General features: G+C 45.5%; 1 protein-coding gene across 1 annotated transcript in view; it reads left to right on the top strand.

Annotated features, from left to right (window-relative positions):
* KLHL7 (kelch like family member 7) overlaps positions 1 to 19,713 on the top strand; it is a 78,091-nt gene extending 58,378 nt beyond the window's left edge. Inside the window, exons 7-11 of the mRNA XM_040433669.1 lie at positions 2,085 to 2,227; positions 2,973 to 3,213; positions 6,090 to 6,291; positions 7,735 to 7,832; positions 19,093 to 19,713. Of these exons, the coding sequence (XP_040289603.1) occupies positions 2,085 to 2,227; positions 2,973 to 3,213; positions 6,090 to 6,291; positions 7,735 to 7,832; positions 19,093 to 19,376 (968 nt within the window). The 3' untranslated portion in view covers positions 19,377 to 19,713. The remainder of the gene's footprint in view (positions 1 to 2,084; positions 2,228 to 2,972; positions 3,214 to 6,089; positions 6,292 to 7,734; positions 7,833 to 19,092) is intronic.
* Positions 19,714 to 25,717: the final 6,004 nt, after the last annotated feature.

Below are 25,717 nucleotides of genomic sequence, written 5' to 3'. Positions count from 1 at the left end.
TGGTCGGCGTCACTCTCGTGCTCTGTAAACCACTGAGGTGGGAGAGAGGCCCCATGTTTTTATTCTGATGGTTTCCTGTCCCTGGGGGCAGATCCTCTCTCTGTGGTGCTGTCGTGGGGTCCGGAAAATCCGATTGCCGGTAAGTGTAATCATAATTTTTAACAGCACCACATACATGAGCACAATCCTGTAGCTATCTGGAATAAGGCAAGAAGAATAACTACTAAGAATGATAACTTATTAGACTGGATCTGATTGACTCTGTAACAAAGGGGATGTGCAGCCCTACAATATTGATGACTGAAGGATAGGTCCTCATTATGAAATTGGGGGGGGGGTCTTGTAACGGAACGCCTAGCACCCCGACCGGGTACCTCCGTCGATAGATGCTCCTAGTGCTTCCAGAGGACTCCAAGCACTCCACTTGACACCGTCAGCACTGCAGACCCCACGAACCGCCGAAGCTTGGTGGAGGTCTCGCCGTCTCCTACCCAACCTGGACCTACGACAAGGCTCCAGTGGGTGAACCTCTCCTAAATCCAGAGACAGGAACCAGGAGCAAGCTCTTACAAGAGCTTATACTCAGGGGAGTATTATGATATAGCAATCCCCAAGAGTGTAGTTATCCCATGAGCCAAACATGAGCCAAGACTTCATGAAGGTATAAAACAGGAACTCCCTTTATTTTAACACACAAGCATTTTATACACATCTCCCAACAATGTTACCACCCACAGGGTTTTGTAAAAACAGCCAATCACATGTGCCTACAGTATTCAACCTTCCCAGCAATTTGTCTGAGACGCAATTAACTAACACAATGAACATTGTCTGAGACGCAATCCACAAAATACCATTACCAAACGTAATGGACTAACTTGAACCCTGGTTTAATTCGTGGGGGTGAGAGTTCAAGTTAGTCCAAGTCCTTTGTGAACAAATGAGGCCTGGCTGATGAGAGGGCCCATAATCCTGGGGCAATAGGCTAGCAGCCAGGCCCCTCCAAAACCCAGTGGCGAGGTTGGTTTCGCCACAGGTCTGACTTCCGCCTTCCCACCAATCAGCTGGTTGAAGAGGTAGTTTACTTGCACATTGTCTGCTTTTTAGAGGTAGTGCAGTATAATTACAATTGCTTGTCCCATGGGACAAGCAGTTTTAATTACACTGCGCTGCCGCGGCAGAGGAGGCAACACACAGGTGATTTAGAAAAGCTAGCAGCGCATATATGAGCGCCACTACCTCTTCACGCAGTTGCTCTGTTGATTAGTGAGGTCTTGATCACTGATCAAAGGGTCAGCTACTCTCGGCTCAACACTGCAAAACCCAATACAGTGACATCCATACAAGTGGGGCTGAGTTTAGTACTGCAGTTCAAACCATTCGAGTGACCAAATCTGATTTAATAGGACATCAATGTCAAACCCCAGAAATCTTATTACTTGTATATTATATTTTGGTATTTTACAGGGAATTTGTTACCACATACTCTCCCATGAAACCTTCCCCCTGTATAGATGTGCACTTCCTTTGCTGATTCCAGTAAACTTTGATCTGTGGCCCCTATTTAGAGAAATAACCCTTTTTACTTTATGCTAATAAGCCCCTTGGTGGAACGATGGCCTTGCGGTTGCACCCAAAGGTTCCACAGTTTTTCCTTGATTTGACAGGGCCAGGCAGTGTTTATGTAATTGCATCTGGCCCTGAAATCTCCTGGCAGTTTGTTCTGCGCAGTACAGGACGGCAGACCGTAGCTCCATTCTGCGTTTGAGTTGAACACACTGCCACAAGATTTCAGGGCCAGGCGCGACTACATCGACATTGCCTGGCCCTGTCAGTCAAAGTGGTGGGGGCATGGCCATCAGGGAAAATTAGCAGAACCTCTGGGTGCAATGGCAATACCTTCGTTGCACCAATGCACCAAAGTAAAAAGGATTATTTCTCTGAATAGGAGTCATGGATCAAGAAGCACACATCTATGCAGGGAGAAGGTTTTGTTGGAAGATGTATGGTGACAGGTTTTCATTTAAAGTTGTACCATGGTTACTTGACTCCATAAAATAATGGCGGTGTCGTGTCTTTTATAGGTGGAATGCGTTATCACCTGTTGTCTCCCGAAGATCGAGAAGAACTAGCAGATGGAACAAGACCTCGAAGAAAGAAGCATGATTATCGGATTGCATTATTTGGGGGATCACAGCCTCAGTCCTGTCGATACTTTAATCCAAAAGTATGCGTTTAATGTGATTCTTAAAAAATGAGCAACATTTTTTATTTTGAGTTATCCTTGTGTACCCCTCTTTGAAATGGAATCACCGATGTGCTTTGACAGGTGCTGAGCTGTAAAATATGTGCAGATTTTTTTAAGAAACCATAGTCTGTCATTGCAATTCTTGAAGGGAAGCAGCAGATTTATAAAACTGTCTTTGTTTCCATAGTACCCAATCACAGCACAGCTTTCATTTTTCAAGAGCACCGTAAGAAATGAAACCTACATTGTGATTGGCTGTCATGGGCATCAAGTGACAGTATTTCTTTCAGGCAGTTTTATAAACTTTATGAATCAGTCTTGATCTAGTTTGCACAGCAGTGAGATGCACCTAATTTATTAGGAGGCGCATCCACATCTCTGGCCTTTGTGTACGCCACCTAGGAGCTGTTCAGATTTGTGCTAACTTTTAGACCAGTTTCAGCCTTTTTCGTCATTTTTATTTTTTTAAATTGTGCTTGTGCTTTGATGCCACTTTTCTGACACGAGGGGTGATAGATATATCCTATTGTGTTCTAAAGCTCAACCCCATTGGGCTGGTCTCGGGGACCACTGCTGATAGGCATTATTTACTTGCTTGCCATTCCTATATGCTTTACCATGTATATAAAAGTTCCCTCATACAAATTGATCATCGCGAGTTACATAGTAATCATATGTTTATAAAATGTGTTGTTTTTTGTCTCCTCCCCCATTTTTATATAAGGATTATAATTGGTCTGATATCAGATGTCCCTTTGAGAAACGCCGGGATGCAGCGTGTGTCTTTTGGGACAATGTTGTCTATATCTTGGGTGGTTCTCAGCTGTTTCCTATAAAGAGGATGGACTGCTACAATGTTGTGAAAGATTCATGGTATTCTAAACTGGGCCCTCCAACTCCAAGAGACAGCCTTGCTGCATGTGCCGCCGAAGGAAAGATCTACACATCAGGAGGCTCCGAAGTGGGTGAGGATCACTGTTTTGAAAATGACAAAAATCCCTTTTCTCACAGTTTTGACCCTGGCGATTTTTTTTTATTTTTTTTGGCCAAAAAAACGCTTGCCCATAAAGTGTGTTTTTAGCACCTGGCATATTGAAAGTCTTTCTTTAATGCTTAGTATGTTTTTTTTATTTATTTTTTTTTTTTATTTTTTATTTTTTAGAGGAAAGTACAGTATGTGCCCCTCTGTGATGTCACTTTCTCTGAACAGCGGTACAGGGAAAATAACAATAAAAAAAAAAACTTGCTTAGATGCCATAAAAACTGCTAACACACACGAAAATAAATAAATATAATTATTAGAGGAAAAATGCCAGGCAATAAGAAAGGAAAAAAATGCCAGAATCATTTGTTGCGAAGATTTGAAAAATGTCCCCAAAAATCACACCTGAAGGGTTAAAAAAAAACAAAAAAAACACTGCTACAAAAAATGCTGGTTTGTCCTGTGTTTAATATTCATCATAGACTTCATTGAAACATCTGGCACTGGCATTTTTTGCCTAATAGGGTGGCAAAACGCACCAAAAAACCTATATATGACAGCACTTTGGGCTTGGGAATAAGCCCTTCACAGGTGTCCTGTGCCATCTTTGAGCATATGTTAATCTGTCTAATGATCCTAGCCGTTTAGTCTATGAGCGGCATGATCTAAAGTGAACAACCCTCCCCCCTCCTTAGTTAGACCACTGAAATTCCTGGTAATACAATCGGGGACAGGTGGGACCCGGTGCAGTCTGTACACTAATGGTCCTTTTACACTGGATGATGTAAAAGCAGATTGTCGTGAAGGAAGCGTTCCTTCCTGACAATCTGCTGGTCGCTAGCAGAGGAGACCGCTTTATTTACACGCACTGATCTCCTTCAGAATATGGGGAGCGGTGATCACGAATGCCATTGCTCTTCCCCATACTGTCTCCTTTCCCGGCAGCAGATAATGTTTACACAGCACAATCTGCCACTGGGAAACAAGGATCTTTTGTGCTGCACTAACTACCCAATTACCCAGCTTTTCTCTCGTTCATCAGGTAATCGGCAGTACATCTACACCGCCAGCATACTAATGCTCCTTAGCGATGATCTTTTCGATTCTCGGCCCGTGTAAAGGGCACTTAAGCCTTCTGATAGGACACATTAACTTCTGGGATTCGCATCCCCACCTGTCCCTTGGTTGAACTTGATGGACTTATTTCTTTTTTCAACGGCCTTAACCATGTAACTTTTGTTGTAACAACAACCTGTGTCATAGTGACACAGAGGATAATGTATTCGCATACAGCAACATACTAAGATATTATGTCCAAGATATTTCAATGTGTCTGCACCAAAAAAACTGTCTAAAAAGTGATGCAATTTGGCGCATATAGGGTTTCTACGCTTTTTCCCAACATGTTCGGCAAGGGGCGGGTTTTGCATAAAGGAGGTGAAGCTTTACGGGAAAGAGGGGGTCTAAGATGCACCATTTTGTGTCATAAATGTGCCACAGTTTTGGCATAATAATCATCTTAACGTAAGCCAACTGGTAGTTGGTATAGAGTCAGAGTCTGTCCCTTCACCAAATGTATCATCCAGCCTGAGCTCCTGTGATAAATCTGGTGCAGGTCTAGACGACCTGTCTAAGGGTACTTTCACACTAGCGGTTTTCTTTTCCGGCACTGAGTTCCGTCAAAAGGACTCAATGCCGGAAAAGAACTGATCAGTTTTATCCCCATGCATTCTGAATGGAGAGCAATCCGTTCAGGATGCATCAGGATGTCTTCCATTCAGTCATTTTGACTGATCAGGCAAAAGAGAAAACCGTAGTATTTATCTCTGGCGAAAAGAACTGAAGACTTGCCTAAATGCCGGATACGGCATTTTTTTCCATTCAAAATACCGGAATGACACATACGTCCTTCTGCGCAGACCGAAAAAAAGGTGAAAAAAAATAAATGCCGGATGACACCGGAAAGACGGATCCGGCATTTCAATGCATTTTTTTTGACTGATCAGGCATTTGAAAGACTGATCAGGATCCTGATCAGTCTTACAAATGCCATCAGTTGGCGTACGTTTTGCCGGCAGGCAGTGAAAGTAGGTGTGAAAGTAGCCTAAGCTTATACCATCTATAGGATTAGTAAATCTGGACCTTTTATTTACAAACAAACAGCAAAACATGAATAAATCTAATTAAAAAAATTACACAAACATGAGCATTTTACACCGCGTTATTTAGAAAACATACACTTATTAGATATCCACTGCTCAGTGACATAAGGGTTGTGTAGTTCGGTGTTTCTCAACGTTTTAAAGCGAGTACCCATTACTGGAACAAATTACACCAACATTTGCAAGCCTATAGCCATGCCTATTTAAAGTACAGCATGTGCACAGTGCAAGTACACTCTAGAGCAGGGCACCAACCTCTGGCACTCCAGGTGTTCTGAAACTCCCAGAATACTCCATTGACTTCTATGGGAGTTGCGAGAACAGCCGAGCATGTTTGCATGCTGGGAGTTAAAGTTTCACAGCAGCGAAGGTGTGGAGTGCCGAAGGTTGCTGATCCCTGCTCTAAAGAGATGACATTTGCCCACTGGGGTACATGTGCCACCGGTTGAAAACTTCGGGTCTAGTGGATCATAAGTGCAGGCTGTGAAAGCTTTTCCATGTACTTTACCCAATGAGTTGTATCTACTTACTGAGATGAGAAATGTGTTCTAGCAGAAATAGAAAGTTTCCTAAATGAGATGTGTGCTTTATAGGGGCTGATATTAGGCAGTCCTCGTCGTATTCATCTTCTTTTCATCATCAGCATGATATATTTCCACTATAATTGTATCCTGAAGTTGTCATTCTTTGATTTAAGGAAACTCTGCCTTGTACCTGTTTGAATGCTATGACACCAGGACAGAGAGCTGGCACATAAAGCCCAGCATGCTTACCCAACGTTGCAGTCATGGAATGGTGGAGGCTAATGCGCTAATCTATGTTTGTGGGGGCAGCTTGGGAAACAATGTGTCCGGGAGGGTGCTGAACTGCTGTGAAGTATATGACCCAACTACAGAAACGTATGTATGCCTAGAAAGATGTATAAAAACTTGTGCTGCAGCCCGTAGAACATCCAGTTCACGCTCTTGAATGTCCACCTTTTTTATTTACTGACAGGTGTGCTAAACGTGTCCATAGGCTTACATTGCCAGGTGGAGACCTAAATCGTGTCTAGACGGCTATACGTCAGAGCGTAGTAGTCTCCGCTTTTCCGTACAGTGGAATCTGGCAAAGAAAAAGTGTCCATTTCATGAATGTCACAATAGCCTATTGGAGAAAGATGCAACTGTATGACCTCCATCACTAGCCTCTGGTAAACCTATATGTCAGGAAGCTCCACTGATATCTGTATGTGGATAGTTATCACTGGAGCTCCCTTGTGACAGACAGCCTGGCTGACAGCTCCCTCACCTTCTCCTGGCAGCTCAATGGCCTATTGTGAAGCTTGTACTGTCTCCATATTGTGTGGGGACAAGGCACAGCACAGGGGTAGAAGAGAGCTGTCCAGTATGCTGCTCCCTGGGAACTGATGAGATACTCCTAAACCTCATATTGGATGGACAGGAGAGGGGCTAGCTGTGTAGAGAACGTATGCTTAAAGGGAACCTGTCATCAGGATTTTGTGTATAGAGCTGAGGACACGGGTTGCTAGATGGCCGCTAGCTCATCCGCAATATCCAGTCCCCATAGCTCTGTGTGCTTTTATTGTGTAAAAAAAAAAACGATTTGATACATATGCAAATGAACCTGAGATGAGTCCTGTCCCTGAGATGAGTCCATCGTGAAGGAGCCCAGCACCGCCCTGCATCCTCAGATTCTCCTCCTTGCTCCCCGACGCCAGAAAGCTAGAGCGCTGTAATCTCGTGATGCACGAGCTAGCGCATGCGCAGTTCCTTCCCTGAGGCTGATGCCAGCACAGGGAAGGAACACTATGAGGACACTGTGCATGCGCTAGCTCGCGCATCACGAGATTACGGCGCTCTAGCTTTCTGACGTCGGGGAGCAAGGAGGAGAATCTGAGGATGCGGGGCGGTGCTGGGCTCCTTCACGATGGACTCATCTCAGGGACAGGACTCATCTTGGGTTCATTTGCATATGTATCAAATAGGTTTTTTTTACACAATAAAAGCACACAGAGCTATGGGGACTGGATATTGCAGATGTGCTAGCGGCCATCTAGCAACCCATGTCCTCAGCTCTATACACAAAATCCCGGTGACAGTTTCCCTTTTAAACGGTGGAATATCTGTAGCTTTTGGTCGAGACTGTATATTGGGAGTCCTTGAGACGTAAGGCTGACAAACTGATGTGCACATAGCCAAAATCTGTTGTAGCGAATAGTGTACGTTTTATTTTCATTGTGTGGTCGGCATAATTTTCTAGAGTCTTTTTTTATTAAGTGGTTTCCATTCATGTTCATAATACTATCTATTTTTATTTTTTTCTCATTTTTATACGAATAGGTGGACTGAACTGTGCCCAATGATTGAAGCTCGGAAAAACCATGGACTGGTGTTTGTGAAAGACAAAATCTTTGCAATTGGTGGACAGAATGGCCTGGGTATGCTGACGTCCAGTTCTAATAATAGTAGAGCTGATGGGATTGCATTTTCCTTCACTGCAGAGAAGGTGGCACTCTTCAAAGGTTTACTTAAGCCTCATTCACACGTCACTGTTCCATGGACGTGTGCTGTATGTGTTCTCCACGGACAGAACACGTCCCCATTCATTTTAAAGTGGTGTTCACACATCCGTGTTTTAGCATGGTCCGTGGGTCCGTTTTTTAGCACGGATGCATGCTCTATTTTTTTTTCTGTTCACGGACCCATCACACCAATTATAGTCTATGGGTCTGTGAAAAACACAGATCATTAGGAAGAGATGCTTTGAAAATTATTTTTTTTTAGCTGTTCAGTGTCACACGGACAGTAAAAAACGGACACTGACCAAACACGGACATCTTTACCGAGTCATCACTGACCACCTTTTCACGAATTTAAGGATGGACACGTATGAATGAATGAGGCTTTAGAGTTAGCGATTACCTTAGTGTGCCCCTCCCGACAAGTTCTATTTTCTTGGGATTAATAACAAAAAGTGTTTGTTATCACCATTAGAAGGTTATTCTGATATTTTTTTTGGGTTACTATTAGGGATGAGCGAATCGAATTTGGATGAAACATCCGAAGTCGATTTGCATAAAACTTTGTTCCAATACTGTACGGAGCCGAAGTTATTGCTTTTTGAAGTCTCGCGAGACTTCGGGTAATAACTTCATAAATTCATTTGTACTGTAAAAAACTATTTCCCGAACTTGGGTTTGGTTCCAATTGGTACCTTGGAGCTCCTGCTCCATATAGTATTGGAACACAGTCGATTCGCTCATCCCTAGTTGCTGTCTTTGAGTTTATTCTAGCATCAACCTTCTTATTTCCTTCTTTTACACCTGTTTAAACCTGAAAGATCTGCAACCAGTGTCTTAAAGGGAATGTGTCATCAGAACATGACTTTTTTTCAATGTAACTATCTATACAGGGAGTGCAGAATTATTAGGCAAGTTGTATTTTTGAGGATTAATTTTATTATTGAACAACAACCATGTTCTCAATGAACCCAAAAAACTCATTAATATCAAAGCTGAATATTTTTGGAAGTAGTTTTTAGTTTGTTTTTAGTTTTAGCTATTTTAGGGGGATATCTGTGTGTGCAGGTGACTATTACTGTGCATAATTATTAGGCAACTTAACAAAAAACAAATATATACCCATTTCAATTATTTATTTTTACCAGTGAAACCAATATAACATCTCAACATTCACAAATATACATTTCTGACATTCAAAAACAAAACAAAAACAAATCAGTGACCAATATAGCCACCTTTCTTTGCAAGGACACTCAAAAGCCTGCCATCCATGGATTCTGTCAGTGTTTTGATCTGTTCACCATCAACATTGTGTGCAGCAGCAACCACAGCCTCTCAGACACTGTTCAGAGAGGTGTACTGTTTTCCCTCCTTGTAAATCTCACATTTGATGATGGACCACAGGTTCTCAATGGGGTTCAGATCAGGTGAACAAGGAGGCCATGTCATTAGATTTTCTTCTTTTATACCCTTTCTTGCCAGCCACGCTGTGGAGTACTTGGACGCGTGTGATGGAGCATTGTCCTGCATGAAAATCATGTTTTTCTTGAAGGATGCAGACTTCTTCCTGTACCACTGCTTGAAGAAGGTGTCTTCCAGAAACTGGCAGTTGGACTGGGAGTTGAGCTTGACTCCATCCTCAACCCGAAAAGGCCCCACAAGCTCATCTTTGATGATACCAGCCCAAACCAGTACTCCACCTCCACCTTGCTGGCGTCTGAGTCGGACTGGAGCTCTCTGCCCTTTACCAATCCAGCCACGGGCCCATCCATCTGGCCCATCAAGACTCACTCTCATTTCATCAGTCCATAAAACCTTAGAAAAATCAGTCTTGAGATATTTCTTGGCCCAGTCTTGACGTTTCAGCTTGTGTGTCTTGTTCAGTGGTGGTCGTCTTTCAGCCTTTCTTACCTTGGCCATGTCTCTGAGTATTGCACACCTTGTGCTTTTGGGCACTCCAGTGATGTTGCAGCTCTGAAATATGGCCAAACTGGTGGCAAGTGGCATCTTGGCAGCTGCACGCTTGACTTTTCTCAGTTCATGGGCAGTTATTTTGCGCCTTGGTTTTTCCACACGCTTCTTGCGACCCTGTTGACTATTTTGAATGAAACGCTTGATTGTTCGATGATCACGCTTCAGAAGCTTTGCAATTTTAAGAGTGCTGCATCCCTCTGCAAGATATCTCACTATTTTTGACTTTTCTGAGCCTGTCAAGTCCTTCTTTTGACCCATTTTGCCAAAGGAAAGGAAGTTGCCTAATAATTATGCACACCTAATATAGGGTGTTGATGTCATTAGACCACACCCCTTCTCATTACAGAGATGCACATCACCTAATATGCTTAATTGGTAGTAGGCTTTCGAGCCTCTACAGCTTGGAGTAAGATAACATGCATAAAGAGGATGATGTGGTCAAAATACTCATTTGCCTAATAATTCTGTACGCAGTGTATTTTAAAAGAATCCTAAAATCCTGTCATTTTCGCACAAGCAGCTAATAATAGAAACTAGTTAGTATGTACAGATCACTTTTCAGTTCTCAAGTTCTCCCACTTAGAAATTACTAAGAGACAGAATTTTTTTTAAAGATTCAGGAAATCACATTGTATGATTTTTAACCACCTCAGCCCCTATAGCTTAAACACCCTTAAAGACCAGGCCACTTTTTTCACTTCTGACCTACCCTACTTTCACCGTTTATTGCTCGGTCATGCAACTTACCACCCAAATGAATTGTACCTCCTTTTCTTCTCACTAATAGAGCTTTCATTTGGTGGTATTTCATTGCTGCTGACATTTTTACTTTTTTTGTTATTAATCGAAATTTAACGATTTTTTTGCAAAAAAATGACTTTTCACTTTCAGTTGTAAAATTTTGCAAAAAAAACGACATCCATATATAAATTTTGCTCTAAATTTATTGTTCTACATGTCTTTGATAAAAAAAAATGTTTGGGTAAAAAAAAAATGGTTTGGGTAAAAGTTATAGCGTTTACAAACTATGGTACAAAAATGTGAATTTCCGCTTTTTGAAGCAGCTCTGACTTTCTGAGCACCTGTCATATTTCCTGAGGTTCTACAATGCCCAGACAGTACAAACACCCCACAAATGATCCCATTTCGGAAAGTAAACACCCTAAGGTATTCGCTGATGGGCATAGTGAGTTCATAGAATTTTTTATTTTTTGTCACAAGTTAGCGGAAAATGATGATTTTTTTTTTTTTTTTTTTCTTACAAAGTCTCATATTCCACTAACTTGTGACAAAAAATTAAAAAATGCTATGAACTCACTATGCCCATCAGCGAATACCTTTGGGTGTCTTCTTTCCAAAATGGGGTCACTTGTGGGGTAGTTATACTTCCCTGGCATTCTAGGGGCCCAAATGTGTGGTAAGGAGTTTGAAATCAAATTCTGTAAAAAATGGCCGGTGAAATCCGAAAGGTGCTCTTTGGAATGTGGGCCCCTTTGCCCACCTAGGCTGTAAAAAAGTGTCATACATGTGGTATCTCCGTACTCAGGAGAAGTTGGGGAATGTGTTTTGGGGTGTTATTTTACATATACCCATGCTGGGTGAGATAAATATCTTGGTCAAATGCCAACTTTGTATAAAAAAATGGGAAAAGTTGTCTTTTGCCAAGATATTTATCTCACCCAGCATGGGTATATGTAAAATGACACCCCAAAACACATTCCCCAACTTCTCCCGAGTACGGAGATACCACATGTGTGACACTTTTTTGCAGCCTAGGTGGGCAAAGAGGCCCACATTCCAAAGAGCACCTTTCGGATTTCACCGGCCATTTTTTACAGAATTTGATTTCAAACTCCTTACCACACATTTGGGCCCCTAGAATGCTAGGGCAGTATAACTACCCCACAAGTGACCCCATTTTGGAAAGAAGACACCCCAAGGTATTCGCTGATGGGCATAGTGAGTTCATGGAAGTTTTTATTTTTTGTCACAAGTTAGTGGAATATGAGACTTTGTAAGAAGAAGAAAAAAAAAAAAAAAAAATCATCATTTTCCACTAACTTGTGACAAAAAATATAAAATTCTAGGAACTCTCCATGCCCCTCACGGAATACCTTGGGGTGTCTTCTTTCCAAAATGGGGTCACTTGTGGGGTAGTTATACTGCCCTGGCAGTTTCCAGGGGCCCTAATGTGTGGTAAGTAGGTAAATGACCTGTGAAATCCTAAAGGTGCTCTTTGGAATGTGGGCCCCTTTGCCCACCTAGGCTGCAAAAAAGTGTCACACATGTGGTATCGCCGTATTCAGGAGAAGTTGGGCAATGTGTTTTGGGGTGTCTTTTTACATATACTCATGCTGGGTGAGAGAAATATCTCGGCAAAAGACAACTTTTCCCATTTTTTTTATACAAAGTTGGCATTTGACCAAGATATTTATCTCACCCAGCATGGGTATATGTAAAATGACACCCCAAAACACATTGCCCAACTTCTCCTGAGTACGGCGATATCAGATGTGTGACACTTTTTTGCAGCCTAGATGCGCAAAGGGGCCCACATTCCTTTTATGAGGGCATTTTTAGACATTTGGATCCCAGACTTCTTCTTACGCTTTAGGGCCCCTAGAATGCCAGGGCAGTATAAATACCCCACATGTGACCCCATTTTGGAAAGAAGACACCCCAAGGTATTCAATGAGGGGCATGGCGAGTTCATCGAATTTTTTTTTTTTTTGGCACAAGTTAGCGGAAATTTATTTTATTTATTTTTTTCTCACAAAGTCTACCTTTCCGCTAACTTGGGACAAAAATTTCAATCTTTCATGGACTCAATATGCCCCTCACGGAATACCTGGGGGTGTCTTCTTTCCGAAATGGGGTCACATGTGGGGTATTTATACTGCCCTGGCATTCTAGGGGCCCTAAAGCGTGAGAAGAAGTCTGGAATATAAATGTCAAAAAAATTTTTACGCATTTGGATTCCGTGAGGGGTATGGTGAGTTCATGTGAGATTTTATTTTTTTACACAAGTTAGTGGAATATGAGACTTTGTAAGAAAAAAAAAAAAAATTCCGCTAACTTGGGCCAAAAAAATGTCTGAATGGAGCCTTACAGGGGGGTGATCAATGACAGGGGGGTGATCAGGGAGTCTATATGGGGTGATCACCCCCCTGTCATTGATCACCCCCCTATAAGGCTCCATTCAGATGTCCGTATGTGTTTTGCGGATCCGATCCATGTATCCGTGGATCCGTAAAAATCATACGGACATCTGAATGCAGCCTTACAGGGGGGTGATCAATGACAGGGGGGTGATCAGGAAGTCTATATGGGGTGATCACCACAGTCATTGATCACGCCCTGTAAGGCTCCATTCAGACGTCCGTATGCGTTTAGCGGATCCGATCCATCTATCAGTGGATCAGTAAAAATCATGCGGACATCTGAATGGAGCTTTACAGGGGGGTGATCAATGACAGGGGGGTGATCAGGGAGTCTATATGGGGTGATCACCACAGTCATTGATCACGCCCCTGTAAGGCTCCATTCAGACGTCCGTATGCGTTTTGCGGATCCGATCCATCTATCAGTGGATCCGTAAAAATCATGCGGACGTCTGAATAGAGCTTTACAGGGGGGTGATCAATGACAGGGGGGTAATCAATGACAGGGGGGTGATCACCACAGTCATTGATCACGCCCCTGTAAGGCTCCATTCAGACGTCCGTATGCGTTTTGCGGATCCGATCCATCTATCAGTGGATCCGTAAAAATCATGCGGACGTCTGAATGGAGCTTTACAGGGGGGTGATCAATGACAGGGGGGTGATCAGGGAGTCTATATGGGGTGATCACCACAGTCATTGATCACGCCCCTGTAAGGCTCCATTCAGACGTCCGTATGCGTTTTGCGGATCCGATCCATCTATCAGTGGATCCGTAAAAATCATGCGGACGTCTGAATGGAGCTTTACAGGGGGGTAATCAATGACAGGGGGGTGATCAGGGAGTCTATATGGGGTGATCAGGGGCTAATAAGGGGTTAATAAGTGACAGGGGGGGGTGTAGTGTAGTGTGGTGCTTGGTGCTACATATTGCTGAGCTATCTGTGTCCTCTGGTGGTCGATCCAAACAAAAGGGACCACCAGAGGACCAGGTAGCAGGTATATTAGACGCTGTTATCAAAACAGCGTCTAATATACCTGTTAGGGGTTAAAAAAATCACATCTCCAGCCTGCCAGCGAACGATCGCCGCTGGCAGGCTGGAGATCCACTCGCTTACCTTCCGATCCTGTGAACGTGCGCGCGTTCACAGGAAATCTCGCGTCTCGCGAGATTTCAGGACGCGTCGCTGCGTTCGGCGGTCCGGAGGTGGTTAAAGAATTTATTTGTCTTGCACTGCTGAAGTATTTGAACACCTAAGAAACAGCAAGAATTCTGGCTCTCAAAGATCTGTTTCTGTGCCTTTTAAAAAGTCCACCTCTACTCCACTCATTAAAGGGAATCTGTCACCAGCTTTTACCATTTTAAGCTGTCACTATGTTCACTAAAGTACCTGATTTCCAGCAGTCTTCTTCTTACTTTATTTCGTTTTGTCCTTTTGATATAAAAGCCCTTTCTATGATATGCTAATGAGGCTCCAAGGTGCCCAGAGGGGCGTTTTTTTCCCTCTCCGGTGCCCAGTGACGCCCCCCTGCAGTGCCCAAGAACGCCTCCTGATCCTCAAATAACCTCCCACAACCCAGGCAAACGGTTCCGCCCCCTCCCCACGTCATCGTCTACATTCTAGAAATGCCCCGTCCTTCTTCCTGTCTGCGGCCAGAAAACTTGCGCAGGCGCAGTACCGCCTGCGGCCTGCGCCTGCACGATCATCAAGCTCCTGAGGGCAACAGCCTCAAAAGTCTCACTGGGCATGCGCCGAGCCCAGTGATGTAACCTGAGCGCTGTTGCCCTGAGGAGTTGATGATCGCGCAGGCGGTACTGCGCCTGCGCGAGTTTTCTGGCCGCGGACAGGAAGAAGGACGGGGCATTTCTAGAAGGTAGACGATGACGTGGGGAGGGGGCGGAACCGTTTGCCGGGGCTGTGGGAGGTTATTTGAGGATCAAGAGGCGTTCTTGGGATTCAAATTGAGGCGGGCTGGGCACTGCAGGGGGGCGTCACTGGGCACCGGAGAGGGAAAAAAAATGCCCCTCTGGGCACCTTGGAGCCTCATTAGCATATCATAAAAAGGGCTTTTATATCAAAAGGACAAAACGAAATAAAGTAAGAAGAAGACTGCTGGAAATAAGGTACTTTAGTGAACATGGCAATGGTGACAGCTTAAAATGGTAAAAGCAGGTGACAGATTCCCTTTAATCTAACTTAGTAGCACCTGTCTGAGCTCTTTAAAGGGGTTCTGCAGTTTGTTTAAACTGATGATCTATCCTCTAGATAGATCATCAGCATCTGATTGTCGGGTGTCCGACACCCGGAACCCCCGCCGATCAGCTGTTTAAGAAGGCAGCAGTGCTGGCAGTAGAGCGGCAGCCTTCTCACTGTTTACCGCAAGCCCAGTGATGTCACGACTAGTATCAACTGGCCTGGGCGCGGCTAAGCTCCGTTCAAGTGAACCGAGCTTAGCTGTGCCCAGGCCAGTTGATACTAGTCGTGACGTCACTGGGCCTGCAGTAAACAGTGAGAAGGCCGCGGCGCTCCTGGAGCACTGCTGCCTTCTTAAACAGCTGATCAGCGGGGGTCCCGGGTGTCGGACACCCGCCGATCAGATACTGATGATCTATCCAGAGGATAGATCATCAGTTTAAACAAACTGCAGAACACCTTTAAAGACACCTGTCCACCCCACAGTTAGTCAGACGCCAACTACTACCATGGGCAAGACCAAAGAGCTGTCAAAAGACACCAGAGACAAAATTGAGGACCTCCACAAGGCTGGAAAGGGCTATGGGGAAATTGCCAAGCAGCTTGGTGAAAATAGATCAACTGTTGGAGCAATTGTTAGAAAACGGAAGAGGCTAAAGACGACTGTCAGCCTCCCTCGGACTGGGGCTCCATGCAAGATCTCACCTCGTGGGGTATCACTGATAAGAAAGATGAGGAATCAGCCCAGAACTACAAGGGAGAAGCTGGTCAATGACATGAAGAGCTGGGACCACAGTTTCAAAGGTCACTGTCTGTAGAACACTACGCTGTCATGGTTTCAAATCATGCATTGCATGGAAGGTTCCCCTGCTCAAGTCATCACATGTCCAGGCCCGTCTGAAGTTTGCCAATGACCATCTGGATGATCCAGAGGAGGCATGGGAGAAAGTCATGTGGTCAGATGAGACCAAAGTATAACTTTTTGGTCTAAACTTCACTCGTCGTGTTTGGAGGAAAAAGAAGGACGAGTTGCATCCCAAGAACACCATCCCTACGGTGAAGCATGGGGGTGGTAACATCATGCTTTGGGGGTGCTTTTCTGCGAAGGGGACAGGATGACTGCACTGTATTAAGGAGAGGATGAATGGGGCCATTTATTGTGAGATTTTGAGCAACAACCTCCTTCCCTCAGTCAGAGCTTTGAAGATGGGTCGTGGCTGGGTCTTCCAATATGACAACGACCCGAAGCACACAGCCAGGATAACCGAAGAGTGGCTCCGTAAGAAGCATATCAGAGTTCTGGAGTGGCCTAGCCAGTCTCCAGACCTAAATCCAATAGAACATCTTTGGAGGGAGCTGAAACTCTGTGTTAGTCAACGACAGCCCCGAAATCTGACAGATCTAAAAGAGATCTGTGTGGAGGAGTGGGCCAAAATCCCTGTTGCAGTGCAAACCTGGTCAAGAACTACAGGAAACGTTTGACCTCTGTAATTGCAAACGAAGGCTTCTGTACCAAATATTAACACTAATTTTCTCAGGTGTTCAAATACTTTTCTGTTCAGCAGTGCAAGACAAATCAATTCTTTAAAAATCATACAATGCGATTTCCTGATTTATTTATTTTTTTATATTTTTTTTTTATTTATTCTGTCTTTCAGAGTGGGAATGCACCTACAATGTGAATTTCAGACCCCTCCATGATTTCTAAGTGGGAGAACTTGCAAAATCGTAGGGTGTTCAAATACTTCTGTTCCTCACTGTATATGTTCATAATAAGCAATGCTCAAAGCTTTTCTACTCATTGCGTGTAAAATTACCTGCATAGATTAGAGTGTGCATAGAAAACTCTCCCATAGAAGTCAATGAGTCCCCTCCAGACGATTGTGCCTAAGGCCCATGGTGGCTGCTGTAAAGCATATCTCTAAATGCAATCAACAGCTCGGGTAAGATGGCCGCCCCCATTATCCTGTTCAGGAAACAGAATTAAATAAAATCTCTGCTGTTTCTGACTTCAGTTGTACACGGGAAGGTGTTATCAGTGATTGATAGCTTTCTTTGTGTAAGTGTGTATACAGAGATAGCTGGCACGGGGGTGGTCTTAAGTATAGAACGAGAAGAGGTTGTATAATTTACAAGTTTTACTAAATCTTTTCCCTCAAAACACTATCTCAATTTGTTCAGCTCCTCCTGCTCTATAACATGCTGTTCACAGATTGCATTGCATTTTGTGGAAATGGGTTCTCTTTAAAGGGGTTCTGTACCTTTTTATTACTGATGATCTATCCTTTGGATAGATCATCAGCATCGGAGTGGCGGGTCTCCCAGGTGTCGGATCAGCCGTTTGTAAAGTCAGCGGCACTCGCGGTAGCGGCCTTCTCGCGGTTTCCTATAGGCCTGAGACATCACAATTATGTCACATGGTCTGGGTGCAGATCAGCCCCATTGAAGTGAACGCGGCTTTGCTGTGCCTATGCCAGTGATAAAAGGCCCGATGTCACTGGCCTAGGAGAAACAGTGAGAAGGCCGCGGCGCTACTGCGAGTGCCACTGCCTTCTCAAAACTTCTCAAACGGCTGATCGGACGGGATCCCGGATGTTGGACACCCGCCACTCAGATGCTGATGATCTATCTGGAGCAGGGATGCTCAACCTGCAGCCCTCCAGCTGTTGAAAAACTACAACTCCCAGCATTCCTGACAGCCTGGAGCTATTAGGGCTTGCTGGGAGTTGTAGTTTTGCAACAGCTGGAGGTCAGCTGCATCAGTAATATAAAGGTACAGAACCCCTTTAAGTATGTCTGCATTAGCATGCTGTGTCACTAGGTGACAGCAAACAGCTTTTCCGGTATTGAGTTCCGTCCGCATCAGGGTGTCTTCAGTTCAGTCTCTTTACGGTATTTGGCCGGAGAAAATTCCGGAACACTTCCTATTGAAAAGTATTAATGCCGGATCCGCTTTCCCACGCAGACCTTTTAAAAATGCAAAAAAAATATATATACCGGATTCGTTTTTCCGGATGACACCGGAGAGACGGATCCGGAATTTCTATGCATTTGTCAGACTGATCCGGATCGTCTACAAATGATATCCGTTTGCATACGGATTTCTGGATCCGGTAGGCAGTTCCCGCAACGGAACTGCCTGCCGGATCCTCACAACATAAGTGTGAAAGTACCCTTGGGCCTTAGTACCCTTAGGCCCCTTTCACACGGGTGAGATTCTATCTTCATTCAGCAGGACCTGCGCTGACGTCACCGCGCTCACCACGTGGTGAGTGCGATTACGTCATCAAAGCTCCTTTTGCAGGTCCTGAAGTAAGAATAAAGAAGACAATGCCGGCTGCGCGAACAAGAGGGGAGTTCATTTATTAATTTTTTAACCCCTCAATCGACATTTTACTTTGCATTCTGTATTAAGAATGCTATTATTTTCCCTTATAACCATGTTATAAGGGAAAATAATAAAAATCTACAGAACACCTAACCCAAACCCGCACTTTAGTGAGAAGGTTTGGGTCTGGGTATCACATTCAGTTTTTTTTTATCACGTGCGTGCAAAACGCATTCCTGCTATGCCCCCGGGACGCATCCAGAGCAAATCCGGGACGCCCGTGTGTGAGAGACATTGGTGTTTCCACAGTCTTTGTAGATTATGCTAGGATGCTGTAGGATTATAACCGGAGTACCTAACTTGTTCTCTTCCATAAAATACGTTTTGAATTTGAAGTTTATTTTTTTAAATCCTGTACTGCCTTTTAAAAATGAAAACAATCCTTTTTAAATAATTTTTGTCATAAGTCGATAATACTCATTTTACTGTTCTAACATGTATTTTCTGCGGTTTTCTAGGTGGCTTAGACAGTGTTGAGTACCATGATATCAAGCTAAATGAATGGAAGATGGTGTCCCCGATGCCTTGGAAAGGGGTCACTGTGAAGTGCGCTGCAGTGGGCTCTGTCATTTATGTCTTGGCGGGATTTCAGGGAGTGGGACGTTTAGGAAATATTCTTGAGTACAATACCGAGACAGATAAATGGGTTGCCAACTCTAAAGTCCGAGCCTTCCCCGTGACCAGTTGTCTGATATGTGTCGTGGACACTTGTGGGGCCAATGAAGAGACTCTGGAAACATGAAGATCCAGTATGTGATGTCCGCACCTTGTAAATGACTAATTATATTTATGAAACTGAATCTGAGGGACTTATGACAAAAGCTCATCAGAGAAGACATCGGCAGAAACCTGTGGATTGTGCTTGATCCTGTTTTGTTTTATTTTGCTCTTGTCATTTATAGGAGCATTGCAGTGAGCATTATACTGTTTTTTTTAGTGGAAGACTCGTTTTTATGTTGCTTCATGTGAACTGTCTAAAGATAATAAACGTGGCGCACTTGCTTCAGTATATTTAACAGTCCTAGTGCTCTGAGATGGACTTTTAGCATCTAGGAAGCTGTGTTGTCACTCTGCTAGTTCTACAGCTTGTTACAGGTCATTATTTTGTATGCTTTGAGCTTGCGGCCAATTTATATATTTTTTTATATATTTTTTTTTTTTTATGTATACAAGGTCAGTCAAAAATGATCCCCTCTGGATGTAAAATTTAATGTAACCCCTGAAGCTACCATGATGTACCTGTACATCATGGACTGCAGTGCATTAAGCCACCATGATGTACAGGTTCATCATGGCATTCAACTATCTCTATGTATGGTGACAGCACAAGATCACGGCTGTTACATACAGCCAGTGATCTCTGCTAACCTTCCCGTGACCGATGTCGGCCGTTTAACCTCTTTCATGCCGTGGTCCATATAGACTTCTGTATGGAAGTTGACAGAGGGAGCTCCCTCTCCCATCAGGCTGCTGAGCTGCCGTGGCAGCGTCCCAATGGTTACCATAGAAATTGGACGACTTATACAGGCATCAGGCTTTCCATGGTATCTAAGCCTGACTGGTCCTTCCAGAGGCAGGAGCCTGATCAGGCTTAGTGTAAGTGACAATACACTGCAATACACTATTAAAGTGTATTTTACAGCCAACAGAATCACTGGATCTTTCAAGAACCATGTGTATCTGGGTGTTTAAAAAAAAAAAAAAAAAGTAAAAAAAAAAAAATTTCAAGTAAACAAAAAAAATTAATACACTACACATTTTTAGTATCACTGCGTCCGTAATGACATGATCTCTAAAAAGATCACGTTACTTTTCCCGCATGGTGAACGCCATAAAAAAAAAAAAACTAGCACTGAATTGCAATTTTGCCCACCTCACTGCCCAAAAAATGGTATAAGAAGTGATCAAAAAAGTTATGGTACCAATAAAAACTGCAGCCCATCCCGCAAAAAACAAGCCCTTAGGCTGAGTTCACACGGGCGTCGCGGTAAAAAGGTGCGGGTGCGTTGCGGGAACATGCCCGATTTTTACGCGAGAGTGCAAAACATTGTAATGCGTTTTGCACTCGCGTGAGAAAAATCGCGCATGTTTGGTACCCAAACCTGAACTTCTTCACAGAAGTTCGGGCTTGGGATCGATGTTCTGTAGATTGTATTATTTTCCATGTTATAAGGGAAAATAATAATGATCGGGTCTCCATCCCGATTGTCTCCTAGCAACCGTGCGTGAAAATCGCACCGCATCCGCATTTGCTTGCGGATGCTTGCGATTTTCACTCAGCCCCATTCACTTCTATGGGGCCTGCGTTGCGTGGAAACCGCACAATATAGAGCATGCTGCGATTTTCACGCAACGCATAAGTGATGCGTGAAAATCACAGCTCATGTGCACAGCCCCATAGAAATGAATGGGTCCAGATTCAGTGCGGGTGCAATGCGTTCACCTCCCGCATTGCACCTGCGCGGAATACTCGCCCGTGTGAACTCAGCCTTAGACAGCTAGGTTGGGGGAAAATTAAGATGTTATGTATGTCAGTATGTGGCGATGCTAAATATAACTTACTGTATTTTTCGCCCTATAAGACACACTGGCCCATAAGATGCACCAAGGTTTTTGAGGAGGAAAATTAAGAAAAAAAATATTTTGAACCAAAAGGTGTGCTTTTGGTGGGTTTGAAACCAATGGTGGTCTGTGGGTGACACTGTTATGGGGGATCTGTGGATGACACTGTTATGGGGGGCATCTGTGGATGACACTGTTATGGGGGGCATCTGTGGATGACACTGTTATGGGGGGCATCTGTGGATGACACTGTTATGGGGGGCATCTGTGGATGACACTGTTATGGGGGGCATCTGTGGATGACACTGTTATGGGGGGCATCTGTGGATGACACTGTTATGGGGGGCATCTGTGGATGACACTGTTATGGGGGGCATCTGTGGATGACACTGTTATGGGGGGCATCTGTGGATGACACTGTTATGGGGGGCATCTGTGGATGACACTGTTATGGGGGGCATCTGTGGATGACACTGTTATGGGGGGCATCTGTGGATGACACTGTTATGGGGGGCATCTGTGGATGGCACATATATATAGCATCTTATGCTATATATGTGTCATCCACAGATCCCCCCCCCCCCCCCCCCCCCATAACGGTGTCATCCACAGATCCCCCCCCCTGCCCCCCATAACAGTGTCCCTGTGTAAATGACCCCAATACAGGGGGTGGGGGCCAGCATCTGGTGTTGTAATGGCCCGCTCACTGTAGTATTAATAGGTAATGTGTAGGCATGGGCGCTGTTTTAAACTATAGTAATCCTCTGCAGCATAGAGAAATCCATGTAGTACGGTACTCACTTAAAAACTCCTGTAGGCAGGCCGGGCGGCAGCGTAATGTCATTCACTACGTCGCACGCCTGCTCCTCCCACTTTATGAATGGAGCAGGCGCGTGAAGTAGTGAATGACGTTACGCTGCCACCCGCCCGGCCTGCCTACAGGAGTTTCAAATGAGTACCGTACTACATGGATTTCTTTATGCTGCAGAGGATTACTATAGTTTAAAACAGCTCCCATGCCTACACGTTACCTATTAATACTACAGTGAGCGGGGCCCGGTGTAATAGAATACAGTGACTGCATCGGCCCCGCTGCCATTACAACACCAGACGCCAGCCCCCACCCCTCCTCCCTCCCTGCTGATACACCGCCGGCCGTGCTGTGCAGCATCGCGGTCGGCGATGTATCAGTGTAAATGGCAGTATAGGGCGTCATAGGGGCTGTGGGTATAGCTGCTGCTGCAAGTAGGAGGCGACACTAGGCTGAAAAAAGTGTTAGCTCCTCCCCTGCAGACTATACCCCCTCCAGCCTGGAGAGAGCAACTCAGTTTTTAGCTTTGTGTCGCAGGAGGCAGACCTCCCTGCTTTGCAGGGCATCATGCTTTTATTATTTTTTCCTTATTCCTTTTTTAGGTATGGGAAACAGAGTAGCCTGGCTACTCTGTCTACCCAGAGAGCGAGTCCGGTGTCAGGTTTTCCTCACCGTCCGACCTCCCCCAAAAAGAAAAGAGGACCAGGCCAGCCTCGCTCTCCTGCTTCCCGCCAGCCAAGGGTCACCCAGATCAGGTAACACTCCACCATTCCGGCGCCTGCCACTGATGTGCCAGCTGCTGAGGGGGTGCCCCTGCTGGTCCACCACCGGAGGGTGAAGAGAAGAGGAAGAAGGTGAGGTGAGTAGGCACATAGGGTAAGTATTAACCCTCTCACTACCCCTCTCACCTCCACACTCTTGCGGCAGGAAATCTGCACCCCTATAAGGAGTACATTCACCTGCTAAAAGCAGGTTTATCGGGGGAAAATTTACGATAATGTAAGCTCAGCAACCGTCCGGAGGTGTGTCCTGTCCCTCCGCTCTTACTATTCCGATGCGGTGGATGCCGCACCTGACATCGGGGGTCGCTGACTGGAGGCGTGGCTTTATTTCCCGCTGCGATAGGCCGCGGCTCACTAAGTCAGGCATGGCTGTTCAGACCGCAGTTCGTTACCCGCCCCCCCCCCCCCCCCCCCCCGTCTTTTGCGGGGGCGTGACTTAAATTCCCGCTACTGCTGGGGCAAGGAAGAGGTGCCTGAAATCCCGCTCGGCTCTGAGGTGTTGGAGGACACAGAACCTGAGGTTACACGCTGGTAGGACAATTACTTTTGGGTCTTTTTACAGCTTGTGTCCAGCATTAGGGGGCCCGCCATGTCTGAGCCCACCAGCGACCCCCACAAACTTATGGCCACCACCTATTACGCTTGCACCATATGCAGCTTTAAATTTCCACACGGCCAGCTGGACCGCGGCCAGCTCTGTGCCCAAACAGGTTACCCCTTCTCAGCCTATGCAGATATCCGACCATCCTTCCAATATGGAACCGGAATGGGCCCGGGCAGTGGAGGACCTCTTCAAGTTATCCCAATCCACCCTGTCTCTAATAGGTCACTTGGTTGATAAGTCCACACCAACGCAGGCCGCACCGTCATCGGGCGAGCAACTGCGGAGCAGATCTTCACAAAAACGTCGCAGAGCGGGATATTCCTCATCCTTGGACGCATCTTCTTCCCCACCCCCTCCGGGGTCATGCTCGGACGCATCATCTCTTCCTGGAGTAGTGCTGTCTGAAGGGGAAATTGGAGACTCAGATTCCGATACGGATCCGGAGTACTCCCAGGGTTGCGGCTATGTTAGAAAGTCTAATTGCTGCTATAAGGGACACCTTCTAAGTGCAGGATGAGCCTCCCTCTACCAGCCGCCAGAGCGTGTCTTTTCTCCGCTCCAAAAGGCAATCCAACGGGACATTCCCACTGCATGATGACTTTTCCGTCGTCATCTCTAAGGCTTGGGACCATCCAGATCGCCGCTTTAGTACATTAAAGCGTCTGGATCTGCTGTACCCTTTTCTAGCAGACTGTGTCTCTAAATGGGCCACTCCTCCTAAAGTGGATCCCACTGTAGCACGTCTGGCCAAGAATACAGCTATTCCTGTGGCGGACGGCTCCTCACTTCAGGATCCAGTAGATCGCCGCATGGAGTCTGTGGCTAAGTCCATTTTCGCGGCAAGTGGTTCCGCGCTCCAGCCCATTTTTGCTTCCACATGGGTGGCGAAGGCGATCTTAGAGTGGGCTCTACGCCTCCATCAGGACTTGGAAGCAGGGGTCCCTCTTACAGAACTCCAGGCCTTGGCTTCACAAATCTCTCAGGCAGGGAAGTACCTCTGTGAAGCGTCATTGGATGCGGGCACGCTTGTTGCCCGTTCTTTAGCTCTCACAATCACTCTACGACGCAAACTATGGCTTAAGGCAGGCATCCTCAAACTGCGGCCCTCCAGCTGTTGAAAAACTACAACTCCCACAATGCCCTGCTGTAGGCTGATACCTGTAGGCTGTTCGGGCATGCTGGGAGTTGTAGTTTTGCAACAGCTGGAGGGCCGCAGTTTGAGGATGCCTGGCTTAAGGTGTGGGCAGCGGATTCATCCTCAAAACGCTCCCTGGCAGCTCTGCCTTTCTCTGGCACTCGTTTATTCGGGCCTCGTCTGGATGAGATTATCTCTGAGGCTACGGGAGGTAAGAGTACCGACCTTCCGCAGAGCAAGCATAAGCGCACTTTTCACGCTAGGTCGTCCTATTCCCGGACTCAGTTCTTTCGCAGCATTGCAGGTACGCGTCCGGAACTCTTTCAGAGCCGCCCCTCAGGATCAGCGAAAGAAGCCGTTCTTTAAGCCGCAACCAGCCTGGCGATCACGGGCTCAGCCTGCCCGCCCTGCAGCCAACAAACAGGCCTGAGCATGATGTTGCGCCGCCATACTCTTGGGTGGGGGGTCGCCTTCTCCTATTTCAGGAACATCGGCGGGCCCACATCGCAGATGCATGGGCACTCGAGATCGTGTCATCAGGTTACAAGCTCGAGTTTGCTTCCCCCTCCTCCAGAAAGGTTTTTTCTATCCCAACCTCCCAAGGGGGCTGATCGGGCCTCCGCTTTCTTTCAGGCGATCCAGGCTCTCTTGGCTCAGGGGGTCATTTCCCTGATTCCACGCATGGAACACTTCACAGGTTTTTATTCAAATCTGTTTGTAGTTCCCAAAAAGGAGGGGTCAGTTCGTCCGGTTCTGGACCTCAAGCTGTTGAATCAGTTTCTCCGAATACAGTGGTTCAGGATGGAGTCTCTTCGTTCCGTAATAGCTTCTCTGGAACAGGGCGAATTCCTTTCCTCCATAGATATCCAGGACGCATATATGCACGTTCCCATTGCCCCGTCGCATCATCGCTTCTTGCACTTTGCAGTGGGCTCCCAACATTACCAATTCATCGCCCTCCCCTTTGGTTTGGCGACAGCTCAGCGAGTTTTCACAAAGGTTCTGGCCCGCCTTTGTTCCAGGGGCATCTCTCTAATCCCCTACTCGGACGACATTTTAGTAAAAGCGGCGTCCTTCGCTCATAACAAGGACAGTCTCCACATAACTCTGGAGACGCTAGCACAGTTTGGCTGGCTAGTGAACTTCCGGAAGTCTCCACTACACCTATCCACATGCATCAGATTTTTGG

The sequence above is a fragment of the Bufo bufo genome, chromosome 5 (genome assembly GCF_905171765.1).
Source record: "Bufo bufo chromosome 5, aBufBuf1.1, whole genome shotgun sequence".
NCBI classification, from domain to species: Eukaryota; Metazoa; Chordata; class Amphibia; order Anura; family Bufonidae; genus Bufo; species Bufo bufo.
The sequence above is the reverse complement of the archived record's forward strand: the minus strand, read 5'-3'. Positions and strand labels throughout refer to the sequence as shown.